The sequence below is a fragment of the Oryzias latipes genome, chromosome 3 (genome assembly GCF_002234675.1).
Source record: "Oryzias latipes chromosome 3, ASM223467v1".
Lineage (NCBI taxonomy): Eukaryota > Metazoa > Chordata > Actinopteri > Beloniformes > Adrianichthyidae > Oryzias > Oryzias latipes.
In genome coordinates this window covers 11,347,011-11,363,039 of record NC_019861.2, presented here as the reverse complement: position 1 = coordinate 11,363,039, position 16,029 = coordinate 11,347,011, and the positions used below count along the sequence as shown (strand labels likewise).

Here is a 16,029-nt window from a genome sequence, read left to right as displayed (position 1 = left end):
TTCAAAATCACTAAATTATATTCTTCGTGATGATTATTTTGTAATGGAGCCACAATGTTTCATGTAGGCTTTTGATTAAGAAGGGAACGTAAAACAATGGGGTGTAAAGAGCGGGCTCATAGTACATTTAAACTGTGGTTGAAGTTGTGTCTCATTCATCTGAATCAAAATGGAACATCAGAGATGAAGCTGACATGCTGAGAAAAACTGTCCAAGAAATCACTTCCGTCTGCGTTCATCACATGCTGCCTCTTTGTGATTCCCGCTAGATTTTCCAAATCTGGTCAGAACAGCTTGTTACCACAACTCACTGATGGACCTCAGTTTGGGAAGTTTCCAAAAGCCTTGAAAACTACTGTTGAAAACGACTGTAATCAATCATCTCCTAAAGAACAGTCTTGATGCAACAGTATTGAACAACTGTTGGCCCAGTTCCAACCTGCTGACGTTAGACAGAATCCTTGAAAGAGTAGCTAACCAAGTGCTCTTGACTTTCTTCTGCTCAAAATTTCAATGACTTTCAGTTAGGTTTTTGTGCTCCATCAGAGCACTGACACTTCTCAGACAAATGACATCTGTCTGAATACAGAACCAGCCAGGCACAATTTCTGTCTTAGTTTTGTTGGATCTGAGTGCTGTTTTCGACCATGTGTTCTACTATAGATATTACAGGACTGAATAGGCATCACCATTATGTGCCTTGAATAGTTTTAGTCATGTCTTGAAGACAGAAAGTACTTAAGTGAAATCAATATCTGCCTCAGGTCAAACAGCCTTGATCTTTGGTGTTCTCCAGGAGTCACTTCTGGGGCCTCTTTCATTAGGTGTAAAGATGTTTCCTCTATGCCAGCCAATGCACAGCAATAAAGTATCTTCCACAGTTATGCAGATGTCTCTCAGATTTACATTTCACTCACAGCAGGTGAATTCGGGCCTGTGGACTACATCTAACACATCACATAGTGGATGCAAAACTACATTCCCAAGCTAAACATAGAGAACACTGAAAAAAATCAACCTAGAGCTGCTTATTCACATGTTTATCTCAGGCAGGTGGAAGTCTTTTCTGTCTGTTCACTGGACTCTGTAAACGTGCACTAAAGCATTTGCACGTTGCTGTTTGGGTCCTTACTAAAACCAGGACATGCTGTCAACGTCAGTTCTGTCTTCAGGTCTTTTGCACTGGTTTTTTATTGCACACAGACTTAAAATAGCTCTGCTTGTGTTAAAGTTCCACCATGGCTTACCACCAAAGTACATCTCTGGCATGTTAGTTCCATATGAACCTCATTGGACTAAATCAGTCAGGAACAGATCCTTTATTGGTGCCGAAAATCAAGACTAACTTTTATGCAGCTATAATCTGGAACAGTTTTCTTGATGATGTTAGAAAAGCTTCAACTCAGACAATGTTCAAGTCCAGACTAAAGGCTATCCTTCTCATCTCATTGCATGACCACTGAAGGTATTTTACCTGTGCTCTCCTCTATTATTCCTAATTAAAGGGATTGTAATTATTAGGATTTTACTCCTATAATTGTGGTTTACTGTCCTGAATGTGATTCCTTTCTGCATGCATATAGTTTGTCTTTTTCTGTAAAGCCCTTGATTTGTTCTGAGTATAAATTGTGCTGTACAAACACATTTGGTGTAATTTTTGGGTCAAATCGCCTGCCCCTAACTAGAAGACATTGAGAGGATGCATGCATACATTTAGACATGAAATGTGTGATGAGGCTCATCAAGCTGTTGAGGTGGCAGCCCTCTGTCATGAATCTTGTTATGGCCGTATTCCCTGGGCTTTCAGTCAGACATGACAGCACATTTAGAGAGAGAGCAGATTGCGGTCTGGATAGCTCTTATCTGCTGCGTGTGGGAGAGAAAGGAGTGATTGAGTTGTTTGTTGAAACAATACGATGACAAGAAAAAGTTGAGGCTTTTGGTAGTTTTGCAGGATTGTGTATTGTACTATTTTTCTCTCTTATTGTGTATGTTAGGACAGAAATGTTCAACTAGAGATGGTTTAATGTAACTGTTATGGCTTTCAAGCTTTATGTTATTACCTTGGTCAAAGTTTTAGATTATTAAAAATAAACTACCAGTATAAACGTTAAACGAGCCTGGAAAAATAGTTTAAGGATTCTTTACTTGTTATTTAGATTAAAAATATTTGTTTTATTTATTTTTTAAAGTTTATGTTGTTCAGATTTTCTAGGTTCTCTAGTTATTCTTTGCACTCTAAAATTGCATGCATGGAGGTAGTGCAGATATTAATCCCGAAATAATTGAATTTTTAAGAATGAGTGAACGGCAAACATAAAACATGCACTCTGAGTATAAAACAGGGACTTTTCAGAACATGATGACCATTCAAAGCAGCAAGTTAGTCAACAAATATTTACTTTTTAATTCTTTGCTTTAAACTAAATTGAAAAAGAACCGACTGACGTGACAGTATTTCTTGGATTAAGTCAGGTCCCACATGATCACACAGAGTGAGAACCAAATCTGCAAACCTCCAATCGCTCGCCCACTGCCTCTGCACCATGACCGCCCAAAGCCACGAAGCGTCTTTCTCCCCAACCATCAGTATCGATAAATTCTTTAGTGGACACAAACGCTAAATGAGATATTTATTTGGTCTTCCTTGATCTATACCCATGATGCAGTTGATAATCATAAAATTGTGTTGGATGTTGAGAATGGCCAACCACCCTCTGGAAGCAAATTTGTAATCTTGAAAGTGGAGTCTAAATGTCTGTTTTTTTTAAATGACAAATTGAACTGAAAGTCCAGGTTCACATAAAGAGGAGGAATCTTTTACACCTGTGTGTGTAGATTATTCCTTTATAAAGCCTGAACTTCAGTATTGGCTCTTTTCTGAAGAATTCAATGGAAAAGTCCCTGCAATAGTTTGTGGTCTGTTCAATAATGTTGTGACTCTCATAGCTTTGTTATCTGATATAATATAATGAACCTGCATTTTATTGCAGAGCAATAAACTGGAAAACCAACAAAATAACCAGAGTCCACAGTGTTTTGCTGATAGAGGGTGTTCCTACATTCATGTCATGCTGTTTGTTGGATTTTGGTGGAGGACTGCTTGAAGCAATACTAGCTCTAAGAAATGTTGTCATTGAGTATCTATGGATGCCACGTCATGTTTTCTCGTGGCATTTTACAACAACAAGAAGTTGTCTTTGTTACATTTACTTAGGAATTAAGGGAAATCAAAGTCAATGAACTTAGTAAATGTTTATTGATAAATAGAAATTGATTTATTCCCACACAGTAATCTCTAATGCTGGCATCTACTGGTGAATTTATTGTCTGTTCTTTTTAGTTTTTCCCTTGAAATCTTATGAAGCTTTTTCTCATGAAAATTACATTTTAGGAATCACAACCTTCTTGTTCATTACCTTCCTTTAAATCCCTGTTGAAAAACAATCAGGGGAAATTTCTAAGCTGAAAAAGCAATTTAATGTGGCTCCCGCTTCAATCACAAGGATTAATCAACACACTAATGTTGGATTCAGGATCATGCCTAATAGCACTTTGATTGTTTACATATTTTACCCCTCATCAGGTCAACTTCTTCTGAATTAAGCATCTTCATCATCTCCTCCTGGTTTGTCAAACCTCCTCAGATGGATGACACTGTGGATTTTTTTTTTCCTTTTACCTGAAACTCCACATTTATCTCTCCCCTTCAGTACTCCTTTGAGGCAGAGGCTGTAAATAAGAGGTGGGTGGAGGGAAAGGCATGCTGTCATGAAAAAAAGATGCTTCCTGGATGGCTAGATGCAATCATGGCCACTATCTGATGGCTCTGGAGGAAATTGGATGAGCTGAGAGCTGTTGGCTGCCAGTGATGGGAAAGATGACTCCTTTGTCACTGTGTCAGTCAATTCCCCACTCTCACCTGAGAGATCAATCAATAACAAAAGGATAAAGAGGTTTTTCTCTTGTCTCTGGGTCTGCGGATGCTCCCCACTACTGTCATTTATGGACGATAAAACTACCTCCCATTCACTGGAATGTAAAACAGCTAAACATGCACAGAAAAATGCGGTTGGATTAGGACTTCTGTATATTAGATACCGTATTTTTAGGACTGCAAGTCGCTCCTGAATATAAGTCGCAGCAGCAAAAAAAAAAACACCTAAAAGTCGCACTTTCGGGAAAAGGTGCAATGCTTCTGAACAAATCTGCCTAGCCAGGCGTAATAGTACGCTCATTCAAACGCAATTCACAAGTCAAATTTGCGTGTCAAACCTGATGCTTGTCTAAAATTGTGTTTGTAAACTAGACACTTCCATCTCATATGTGAGAAGCACATCTCAGGTTTTTAGCCTCATCTCTACATGCAAGCATTGACTATACATCTAATTTACAATGCATTGAAGTCACGGATGATGTTGAGAGGTTTATGTAATTTGGAGAGTTCTACAAAAAAATGGGTAATCAGGGCTCCATGTCTGGGTTCATGAAATCATTCAGTCTTTTTTAAAAGCGACCTTTACTTCCTTCTGCAGGAGCTGCTTCTGAATGACTGCTGCTATCAGCAGTACGTCTGTGTTTATGTAACCCAGTTCACACATTTTGTGCATTTTCCACGTATGAAATTTTGGTCTTTCATGATCCATGCGTGATATAGGTAACTCAGTGTTTCTTGCGTTCGTCATACGTCGATGTGCGCAGACGTCTGTCGAGGGTTTTGGCCGACGGATCTCTATGTGAATTTGGTTTTGAGCTGTTCACAATTTTGGTGGGTTGAGAATTACGCAGTCTATACACATTTTTAGTTGCTCATGTGCAATTATTACGTAAATCTTTTTTTTACGAGATGCATAAGCAAAGTTGTGGCTTTCCGCTACCATTCCACGTATGTCTAACGGAATTTTCACGCATTTTCCACCAATGAATAACTTTATATCGAAGATGTGGCGCACATATCACGTTCAAATTATGTAACTGAGGCCTGAACTGTGGGTCAGATTTGGCTTTTACATTGATTTACCTCTTCTCTCGCTAGTTTATTGGTACTTCCTCCGTGATTTTAACGTGGTTCAATTGTGATTCATCTGTGAAAACAACTTTTCTGACTTTTTCCACGTATGACCAATTCTCATCTGTTCAATATATGCAAAATCTATGTAGTGGCTGTGTGACAACTTTTATCCCGAAGAATGAAAAAAGAAAAACCAGAATATTAATGTCTTAATGCAAATAAGACAAAAATCATCAAGTTTAGGAAAACAACGAAGGGCAATAAAAGTTGTTAGTGAGAAAATAATTAATAAATGAGCTCCTGAGTAAAAGCAACACTCCTGACCAAACTATGGAAATAACCACAACTTATACACTGAAAAATAAGCTGCACAGGTTTTTCAACATGCGGCCTGACTGGTTTATTAACGTCAAACGTTTTTTTTAATCTGAGCTCTCACAGATGTCCGTTCCAATGCTTTTGTTGTCATCTTTATAGCAGTCGGTTTCATCACTACCAGCTAAAGATGACAAGGCAGAACACAGGACTGGACTCAGATGCAGAGCTTAAGGGTTTAATTTCTTGAATCAAGAGAGAAGCTAGCTTTGGCAGGTGAAAGCACATGACAAACAGGCACAGGACAAAGGGAAACACAGGCTATAAATACATGAGGAGGGGAGGCACAGGTGGGAATGATCAGGGATGATGAGGCAGACACAGGTGTGGGGAGCAGACACAGCAGGAAGGGGAAGGTCTGGAACGAGAGGTAGGTTAGACTTTCAAAACAAAACAGGAACCCCACACGAGACAACAGGAAACTTGACGAGACATGACAGAACCCCCCCCTTAAGGACCGACTCCTGACGGTCCAGGAGCCCCAGACCTAAAGAAATCCGTCAGGAGCGACTTGTCCACAATAAAGCGTTCCGGAATCCACTGTCGCTCCTCCGGCCCGTATCCCTTCCAGTCCACCAGAAACTGGCGACCCCGGCCCCGCTTCCGGACAGCCAGAATCTTCTCCACCGTGTACACCGGACCACCCCCCACCATTCTGGGCGGAGGGGGTGGCTCCGAGGGAGGCATCAGGGAACTGTCCACCACCGGCTTCACCTTGCTGACATGGAATGTGGGATGGACCCGGAGGGACCGGGGCAGCCGAAGACGGACCGCTGCTGGGTTGATGACCTTGGAGACAGGAAACGGACCCACGAACCTTGGAGCCAATTTCCGACTTGGAACGTGCAGGTTGAGGTCCTTGGTCGAGAGCCAGACCTTCTGACCGGGACGGTAGGTGGGAGCGGGACGCCTTCGGCGGTCAGCGGCTGCCTTGACCCTGTCCTGTTGCCGAACCAGGACCTGCCGGGCAGCCTCCCAGATGCGACGGCAGCGGCGGACCAGGGCGTGGACCGACGGAACTGCAACATCGGGTTCCAAGGCTGCAAACAGGGGTGGCTCGTAACCGAAGACACACTTGAAGGGCGAGATGCCGGTAGCTGAGGTGGGCAGGGTGTTGTGCGCATACTCAACCCAGATCAAGTGCCTGCTCCATGTTGAGGGGTTCTGAGAGACCAAGCACCGGAGGCCGGTTTCCAGCTGTTGATTGAGACGTTCAGTCTGGCCATTGGATTCGGGATGGTAACCCGAGGTCAAGCTGACCGTGGCACCGATGAGCCGGCAGAACTCCTTCCAGAACCGGGACACGAATTGAGGTCCCCGGTCTGACACAATGTCCTTCGGGAAACCGTGGTACCTCACAATTTGGTTCATGATGATCTCTGCCGTGCCTTTAGCTGAAGGCAGTCTAGGCAGGGCGATGAACCTGACCATCTTTGAGAACCTGTCCACGACCGTAAGAACAGTTGTGTGACCACGTGAGACAGGAAGGCCGGTGACGAAGTCCATGGAGATGTCCGCCCACGGTCTGGAAGGTACAGGAAGGGGTTGTAGGAGCCCCATGCGACGACTGGTGGAAGACTTGTTCCTGGCACAGACTGAACAGGCAGAAACGTACTCCCGGACCTCCGGCTCCATGCGAGGCCACCAGAACCTCCGAGAGATGGCGTGCATGGTCCGCCTAACTCCCGGATGACAGGAAAGCAGTGAGGTGTGGGCCCAGTGGATCACCCTAGAGCGCAGTGTCGGGGGTACAAATAGGCGATTCCTTGGGCAACCACTGGGCGTTTGCACCCCACTGTTAGCCCGCATTACCTCAGATTCTATCTGCCAAGACACAGCTCCAACCACACAAGTCAGTGGAAGAATAGGTTCAGGTTCTTTGGCAACAGGCGCGGGGTCGAACTGACGAGACAGGGCATCCGGCTTCACGTTCTTGGACCCCGGCCTGTAAGAAAGGGAAAAAGAAAAACGATCAAAAAAGAGTCTCCATCGGGCCTGGCGAGCATTAAGTCTCTTGGCAGTCCTGATATACTCAAGGTTTCTATGATCGGTCCAGACAATGAAAGGGTGCTCCGCACCCTCCAGCCAGTGCCGCCACTCCTCCAGAGCCACCTTGACCGCCAACAGCTCCCGGTTGCCGATGTCGTAGTTGCGTTCAGCCTGCGAGAGGCGCCGGGACAGGAACGCACAGGGATGGACCTTCCCATCCAGCTCCGACCGCTGTGATAGGACGGCCCCCAACCCTTCATTGGAGGCGTCAACCTCCACGATGAACTGACGGTGTGGATCAGGCATAATGAGCAGTGGAGCTGATGTGAAGCGGCGTTTCAACGCCCGGAAAGCGGTCTCAGCCGCAGGCGTCCACCGGTACTGCACCCGTGGGGACGTGAGGGCATGGAGGGGTGCTGCAATGGAGCTAAAACCCCGGATAAAGCGTCTATAAAAGTTCGCAAAGCCTAGGAACTGCTGCAGCTTCTTTCGGCTGTCAGGTGTCGGCCAGTCCCTGACTGCGCTGACCTTGGCTGGATCCATCTTTACCGCCCCTGCTGACACAACAAAACCTAGGAAGGTGACGGTGGAAACGTGGAACTCACTCTTTTCGGCTTTGACGTAAAGGTGGTTATCTAGAAGTCGCTGGAGGACTGCGGAGACATGGGAGACATGAGAGTCCAGGTCCGGGGAGTAAATCAAGATGTCATCCAAATAAACATACACAAAATGATCCAAGAAGTCCCTGAGGACATCATTGATCATGGCCTGGAAAACGGCGGGGGCGTTAGTGAGTCCAAAGGGCATGACCAGGTATTCATAGTGGCCTCTTGGGGTGTTGAACCCTGTTTTCCACTCGTCCCCCTCTCTGATCCTGACCAAATGATAGGCGTTACGGAGATCGAGCTTAGTAAACACCCTGGCCTGCTGGAGCTGGTCGAAAACAGAGGACATGAGCGGCAACGGATATCTGTTTTTGACGGTTATGTTGTTGAGCGCGCTGTAATCTATGCAGGGTCGAAGGGTCCCATCCTTCTTTCCGACAAAGAAGAACCCGGCACCAGCTGCGGATGAGGATGGACGAATGAGACCCGCTGCCAGAGATTCGTCAATGTATTTATTAAGCGCCTGGCGTTCCGAAGCTGAGATTGAATACAGGTGTCCTTTAGGAATGATGGATCCCGGAACCAGGTCGATGGCGCAGTCGTAGGGGCGATGGGGTGGAAGGCTCAGAGCCCGGGATTTATTGAAGACCTCAGACAGATGATGGTAACATGAGGGTATTGTGCTCAGGTCAGGGGCCTCTGGACCTGGAGCAGAACGAACAGGAACAGGGTTATTGTCTATGATGGTTCGTTTACCTGCAGCATGGGGACTTTTGTGTCCGTCACATCCTGGCCCCCATTCTAGTATTTTCCCGGTCGCCCAGTCCACCCGGGGATTGTGCTCGCGCAGCCAAGGAAATCCCAGAACCAGCTTCCTAGAGGAGCCCTCAAACAGGTGGAAAGACATGATTTCTGAATGGTTTCCTATGGACAGTTTGAGGGGTTCTGAGACATGAGTGATATTAAAAAGACCCCTCCCATGGAGGCCCCGGGCCTGGATGGGTCTGTCCAGAGGCTGTGGCTTAAGACCTAAGCTGACTGCCAGCTTCCAGTCCATTAGGCTGACATCAGCCCCGGAGTCAATGAGAGCTACGAGAGCTGTGGAGGAGCCGTGGTGGGTCACCACTAATGACGTGAGGCTCCGTGTGCGTCCGTCCATAGCGGAGATCTGACTCACCGTTGCTGTTTTTTTTCACGGGGCAGGAGAAAACGGGATGACCAATCTCCCCACAGTAGAAGCACCGGCCCTCCTGCAGGCGTCGCTGTCGTTCCTCCGCCGAAAGTCGTGTCCTTCCCACCTGCATGGGCTCTTCACAGCTGTCCGCCGTGACGGAGGGATGCGGGTCGGCTGAGAATCGGCGGTGGTTTCGTCTTTCCGCGGATTCAGCCCCGCGAGAAGACCCGCCTCCTGATGATCCGCTGCCGCGTCGGGAGACGAGTTCACGGAGTCGGTTATCCGTGCGGATGGCGAGAGCGATCAGAGAGTCGAGACCCTGAGGTAAGTCCAACGGAATGAGCTGCTCCTGAATGCGCGGAGCCAGCCCTTTCATGAAGACATCATACAGCGCCACCGAGTTCCACCCGCTCTCGGCTGCTAGGGTGCGGAATCGGATGGCGTAATCGCAGACAGAGTCCCCCCCTTGGCGTATGATGGTGAGCTCACGGGCTTTATCCCGGCTGGTTGACACCGGGTCGAAAGTGTTCTGAAGCGCCTCCTGGAAGGCGATGAGAGATGAGCAGAGCGGGGAGTCACGAGCCCACTCAGCCATGGCCCATGCACGAGCCCTCCCCGCTAGATGGGAGATCATGAAGGCGATTCTGGCTCTGTCAGAAACGAAGGCATGGGGTGAATGTTCATAATGAATAGAACAATCAGTGAGGAAGGGCTTACACAGTCCAGGTTCTCCAGAGTAACGATCGGGAGGGGCGAGCTTGATTTCCTGGCTCCTGACAGGCATGGAGGTAGGAGGGACTGGGATGGAAGCAGAGGGTCCTGGAGGAGGGATTGTCCAGGGGGAACTTGAACGGAGGTCTTGAACTTGGGTAGAGACCTGAACCATATGAGACGCCAGGGCCTTCTGGAAGTCCTCCTGTTGAGAAAGGCGGGCTTCCAGGCGTTGCAGGATGGATGTTAAACTACTGCTCTCTGCTGAGTCCATTCTGGCCTGTTTGTACTGACAAGGCAGAACACAGGACTGGACTCAGATGCAGAGCTTAAGGGTTTAATTTCTTGAATCAAGAGAGAAGCTAGCTTTGGCAGGTGAAAGCACATGACAAACAGGCACAGGACAAAGGGAAACACAGGCTATAAATACATGAGGAGGGGAGGCACAGGTGGGAATGATCAGGGATGATGAGGCAGACACAGGTGTGGGGAGCAGACACAGCAGGAAGGGGAAGGTCTGGAACGAGAGGTAGGTTAGACTTTCAAAACAAAACAGGAACCCCACACGAGACAACAGGAAACTTGACGAGACATGACAAAAGAGCATAAGTAAATCCTTTTTATTAGTTCTGCTTGTTGCTACACCAAGCCTGGCAAACTACAGCAGCACAATGTCTGTTTTTCAACTGACACAGTAATCGTTTTACCGTCATTATCTTTAAAGTGTATTTCGTTTTTGCGTAGAAAGAGTCTAATGCATCGTTCCTGTCTCCCTCCATCACCCCTGCAGTTCCCTGAAACCTGCGAGGAGTCGTCTTCTCCATTCGTCTTCATCTGCACTAATCCCCAGGAGCTGCTGGTGAAATTCCCCATGAAAGGAAAACACAAGATCTGTGAGTTTACATTCTTTCATGTCAGAGAAAATGGGGTGTTTGAAAATGAGCTTGAGAGTTTTTATTTTATATATATATATATATATATATATATTTTTTTTTTAATCCTCATCTGCATTTCTATGCACCCATGCATTCTTAAACACTCATTTCAATGCATAATAACACACAGTGCAGTTTCTTATCATTATATTGTCATTAATAAAACAAAACTGCACATTCTCATCCAGACACACACACACACATCATTTCTCTCTGAGCTCCATCTGTAAAGGCAGGATTTTAAGGTGCCTGGGGGAGCAGGCCAGACCTGGATGTTGCTGCTGCACTGTGATTTATAAGCAGACTCAAATACATTTTCCCTTTGCTGCCATTGCTGCCCCTGCAAACTGATGTACCTGCGAGCTCTTTTGTTAATATTTCAAAAGCCTCTAAAGACTTGAGAGGATTGTTTACGTAGCTGAGCCTTTTTTCAGAGCTTTTAGATCAATGGGAAATGCTTTTGAGTAGTTCAAGGGAAAATGTAGCAGGCGAAGACTAAACTAGAGACTGTCCACCTTTTTTGTCAAAACGATCATTTAAAAAGAAAGAAAATCAAAAATATGAACAAACTTCCTGCTGAATAGTACATTGACAGGTACTAAAAACTGTTCTTTAAAAAAACATCACTAAATGCCATAAATGTTTCTCTTTGCTGATACACTAGAAGTAAAGAAAGAATTTACTTCAAGGCAAAACAATTTTATTTTGAAAATCTTCATTAAGTAGATCATTTTGAATAAACAACAAATCTTTGATCTTTGCTGATACACTTACACACTTGACATCATGGTTGTACAAACATCGTTTTTTTATAACTTTATTTTTATTAGTTTTTGTGACATGAACACAAATCACAAACCAGCATCACGAAAAAATACAAAATAAAAAAGGTCAATTCTAGGTGCTTCATATGTCTATCTGTTACACAGTGTCCATTTTTTCCACTTTCAGTGTAATTGTGCCTCTTGTAGTTTCAGTCTGTATGTAATTATTTCCATTGAGTATATGTTGTTGATCGTTGGTCCATTGCCTTTGAAGGGATCTCCGTAGTGCCCCAATTCCTGGTTCATGTTTTTCTGGCGGCTAGTGGCATAACTTTAAATAAGTATTTGTCACTTTGGTGGATTGAGTTTCCTGAGATCAGGTACAGATAAAACTGTTCTGGTAACAAAGGATTTGTGTATCCAAGCACTTTGCATGTGAGATCCCCCCCCATCATCCAAAAACCTGCTACGTTCTGACATTTCCAAACAAATGTGAATGGTCAACATTTACTTCTCCACATCCACGCCAACAGCTCTGATTTGGTTTGAACTGTTTGTTCTTCAGTTTAGGAGTCAAGAAAAATCTTATAAGGTTCTTCCAGGCAAAGCCTCTCCAGACATCAACGTTTTTTTATTAGAATATCAGTAAATATGATTGTTTTTTTAAATAATGCACAATTACCTCCTTACTCTAATTAATTCATCTGTTTGCATTAATTGCTGCATCAGTGTGTGAGTTGAGTCTTTTATCAAGGTACCACCTTTGTTTCTTGTTGAAAAGCAAGATAAGAATCCTTATTTGCAGTTAATTTCACCGCTTCCTGCCTCGTGTAATTAGTGGTTTGTTTGTTTTTTCTCACGTCTCTAACAGACTCACTTACTGTAGTCTCAAAGAAGAAAACATCTGCCTGTTTTTCTTTGGAATGTTTCCCCATCTTTTCACCCATGGGTTGTCTGTGAGGATAAAAACCCGGACTCAAATGTTCGCAAGTTAAAGCAAAAAAAAAAAAAAGTTACTTTTCTACTTCCATCTGGTACCAATACTGTTTTTAAAGTCATTTATGCTTTTTGTTTTTTTATTGAACTTGACACTTTAGCTGCAGCATTTCTGTGCTGTGACCTTTGCTATTTCCTGTTTTCAGCTGAGAAGTTATCGAAGGACTTTACATTACAAGGCAATATTCTTGTCATTGGAATACCACAAGTGTTTTATCCAAAAAAAAAAAATATTTGACAATATTAAATGTTTCTAATTTTCTTTTAACATTCACTGGTTTTCAGATTTTTATGCATTTCTAAAAACCAATCAGTTAAAATCGTACGTGTTTATAAAGACATTTGTTGAATTTAAAAAACTACTGAATTACACTCGGAAACTAAACATTAGTATCATCTTCACAATATTTAACATCCACCCATCTTCCAAACCTGCTTAATCCCTTTCTAGGTCAGAGGGTTGCTGGGGCCTATACCACCCACAGTTGGGCTGAAGCGGGGTCCATCGCTTACATTTAACAATGATAATCCATATTAAAGGCTGCTGGGATGGTGCAGCTCTCAGTTCCAGTGCAGTATTCGTAAATGCCATACACTCTTATCTATGTGTCATGCCTGAAGTCACTATGATTTACCGGCTGCTGAAAATGTCAGCTCAGAAATTTCAGTAGCCTCCATTTTCCCCACTTTGGACGTTTTATGTATAAATCTTGGTTTAGTCAGCAGCTAGCTTGTTTTTCTGTCTCTTTTCTTTTTCAAACCTCTGCATCTTTTCTTTGTGACTGCCATGGCTTATTTTCATAATTAAAGTCCTATTGTTGTGGGCGGCCCCACCCCCCCTTTCCCAACCTGTTCCCAAGAGCTCGAAGCAGGGAGTCTAGTTTTTTACGTCACAAATAAGCCCTTTTCGGGCGGCATCTTTGTGTGCTCCTGATTCACAACAATTTGAAGATAAAAAAACTCTGAAATGCAGTTTGAAGCTTGAATTCTATGCGTCTTTCGTCATCAAAAAATTGCCACAAGAACATGTTAAAATAAACACCAAAAACACAATTTTCATCAGAGTGGTTCTTTGGAATTTGCTGTCCAAAAGTTTTCAATCTGAGACATTCCAAAAATATTGTAAGCAGTTTATTTGGTGAAAAACAATTTTTTATGTCCACCTGTTCATGAAATGTAAAAGAAATCTTTCTCTCAGAATTGCTGTCAAAGTTCATTGATTTTGATTCAAACAAGCTGTCATTGAAATCTGACTTGACTGATGGACAAACACAGAGGTGGTTGATTCAGGTAGGTTTTTTTATTTTTACAGCTAAGGCCAACATTTCTTTGTAATATCTGCCTATTACAACTAAAAGCATCACAGACTGTTGAACAGAGAAGCTGGCACATGCACAGACGGAATAGCATTATTGGATTCATTCAGGCATTATCAAATAACCCTCTCTTTCATCACACGCACACACCCTCCTTCCCCCTTGTGTTTCTCTCCAGCCAGTTGCCGTGATGATGATAAGTGAGGCCAGGCTGAATGCAAACTCAGGTTGATCAGTCATTACCCTGTGGTGGAGTCTGTGGCATTTAAAATGATATATAGCCAAGACTCTCTGCTGTTAGATGGGATGTGTATTATGGTTTAACGTCACATACGCTGAATATTTCTATCTGTGTGCTTCTCTGTTAGCTGAAGGTCAGGCTGGGTGTTAAAAGCTAATTGGCTCTCTGCCATGAGCACACATTTTCTTTTACTGTTCTTTATTGCTTCAGATCCCCATGTTTTAACAGCCTGACACGATCTGTATGAAATAGCTGGTTGAAAAAAAAAAGGGGGGGGAGAAATACCATACACTCATATTTAGGGCATTTAAATATGTAGCACTTTTTCATTTTAATATTGGAGAGCCGCATCATTTTACCTCATTCTGAAGGTGCAAAAAATGAGATTTATTTAAAATGTTGCTCTAATCTCCAGCATCCCATAAGGATAGTTCCTATGCATAGTTCAAAAAAGAAATGAGGATGGGTTTTAGCTCATTATCCTCTTAGACTTCTGACTGAAGGCTTTGTGCAAACCTACTGAACCTTTAACTAGCTTGATTCAAAAGCACTAAGCTACAGAGGGTTATTTAATTTCTACTTTGTTCCAATATTAGGACAAATTATTTTAATGCCACTTCAAGAACTGAACAGTATTTCAAACGTGGTTTATTTGGGCTGGAATGCTAAAAAATATAGATGTGATTGGTTTGCTTTGCTTTCATGCTAAAAGAGGTTTGCGTGAAGGGTGTGTTGCCCAAAACAAACAACAGTCAGTACACAAGACAACACACTTTATCAACAGTAATCCTTTGCTATATTTTGTATCACCTTTTGCAGTCTTGCTGTTTCGCGTGCAATTTTGAGAGAAAAATGTGAACGTCTTCATTTATGTCTGGAAAAATGGCATAAAGTGTGTAGTGAGAGGTTTTACAGCCTTAAAATAACCTGCGATTTCACCAATCGCAGGTTATTTTTAAAACGTAGCCCTTGTGATAAACGAGGGAACAATGTATTGCCTAAAACCTACAATTACATTGTTGTGAACCACACCAGGATTCACTTGCAAGTGTACAAAAGGCTTTTGTTTTGAGTTCACTTGTTTGGCCTCCACCAGTGTTTCTATGAGCATTCACAGCTGCCAGACAAAACAGATTGTCTGAGGAAACAAACTGTGGTGTATCATACACGCCTACTGAGCCTATTTCCCATTGGGCAGCTAATGCTAACGCTCGATCGACCTAAACGTACATTGCTGACTTAATAACCAGCTTAATATTCTCAGACATGAATTTTCCAAACTCTTTGAAGGTAAAAGTTTAAGGAAAAAATCTCATTGGTTTATTATTTCCCTATTGTGTGAACTGTATCAGAATAATATGAATATCTTCAAAACATATAGAGATTATTACTGTGTTTTTATACAAATATGTCTAAATATGAAAGCTGTAAATTCAAAATTGAATTGAATCAAAAAAGAGTGTATCGGGGGGGGAAATAAAATCGTGAATTGAATTGATTCTAGAAGTTATTGGTGATATTTAGCCCTAATCAAGACGTTCTGAGCTTTGACTGGTTCCACATTGTTTGGAAGTATTGGGTTTGATATTTTTAATTAGGGTTTATCCTTTGAAATAAAAACCACTTGTTGTTAACTATGAAGACTGCTTTGGCAGCATAATGGTCCATGAGTGGGTGAGATGACTTTAAGCCCTAAAGACCCACTCCAATGAAAATATGTGCTTTTGGTGTTTTTAACATGTTCTTGTAGCATTTATCTCATAATAAAGGACATATATAAAATAATTTAGGATTAAAACTGCGTTTCTGACTTTTTCTTTTTTCAAATTGCCTGGCTTCTGATGCATTCACCTCTCAGACAAATTGTTACATCAACATCTTCATTTCTCATGTCTGAACTGGCATCCGGCTC

At 43.2% G+C, this 16,029-nt stretch overlaps 1 protein-coding gene across 2 annotated transcripts in view; it reads left to right on the top strand.

The window, feature by feature from the left end:
• trip4 (thyroid hormone receptor interactor 4) overlaps nucleotides 1-16,029 on the top strand; it is a 115,185-nt gene that overhangs the window by 39,107 nt on the left and 60,049 nt on the right. For both annotated transcript variants that reach the window (XM_023952878.1, XM_023952874.1), the window contains one exon: nucleotides 10,656-10,758. In XM_023952878.1, coding sequence (XP_023808646.1) covers nucleotides 10,656-10,758 — 103 coding nt within the window. The remainder of the gene's footprint in view (nucleotides 1-10,655; nucleotides 10,759-16,029) is intronic.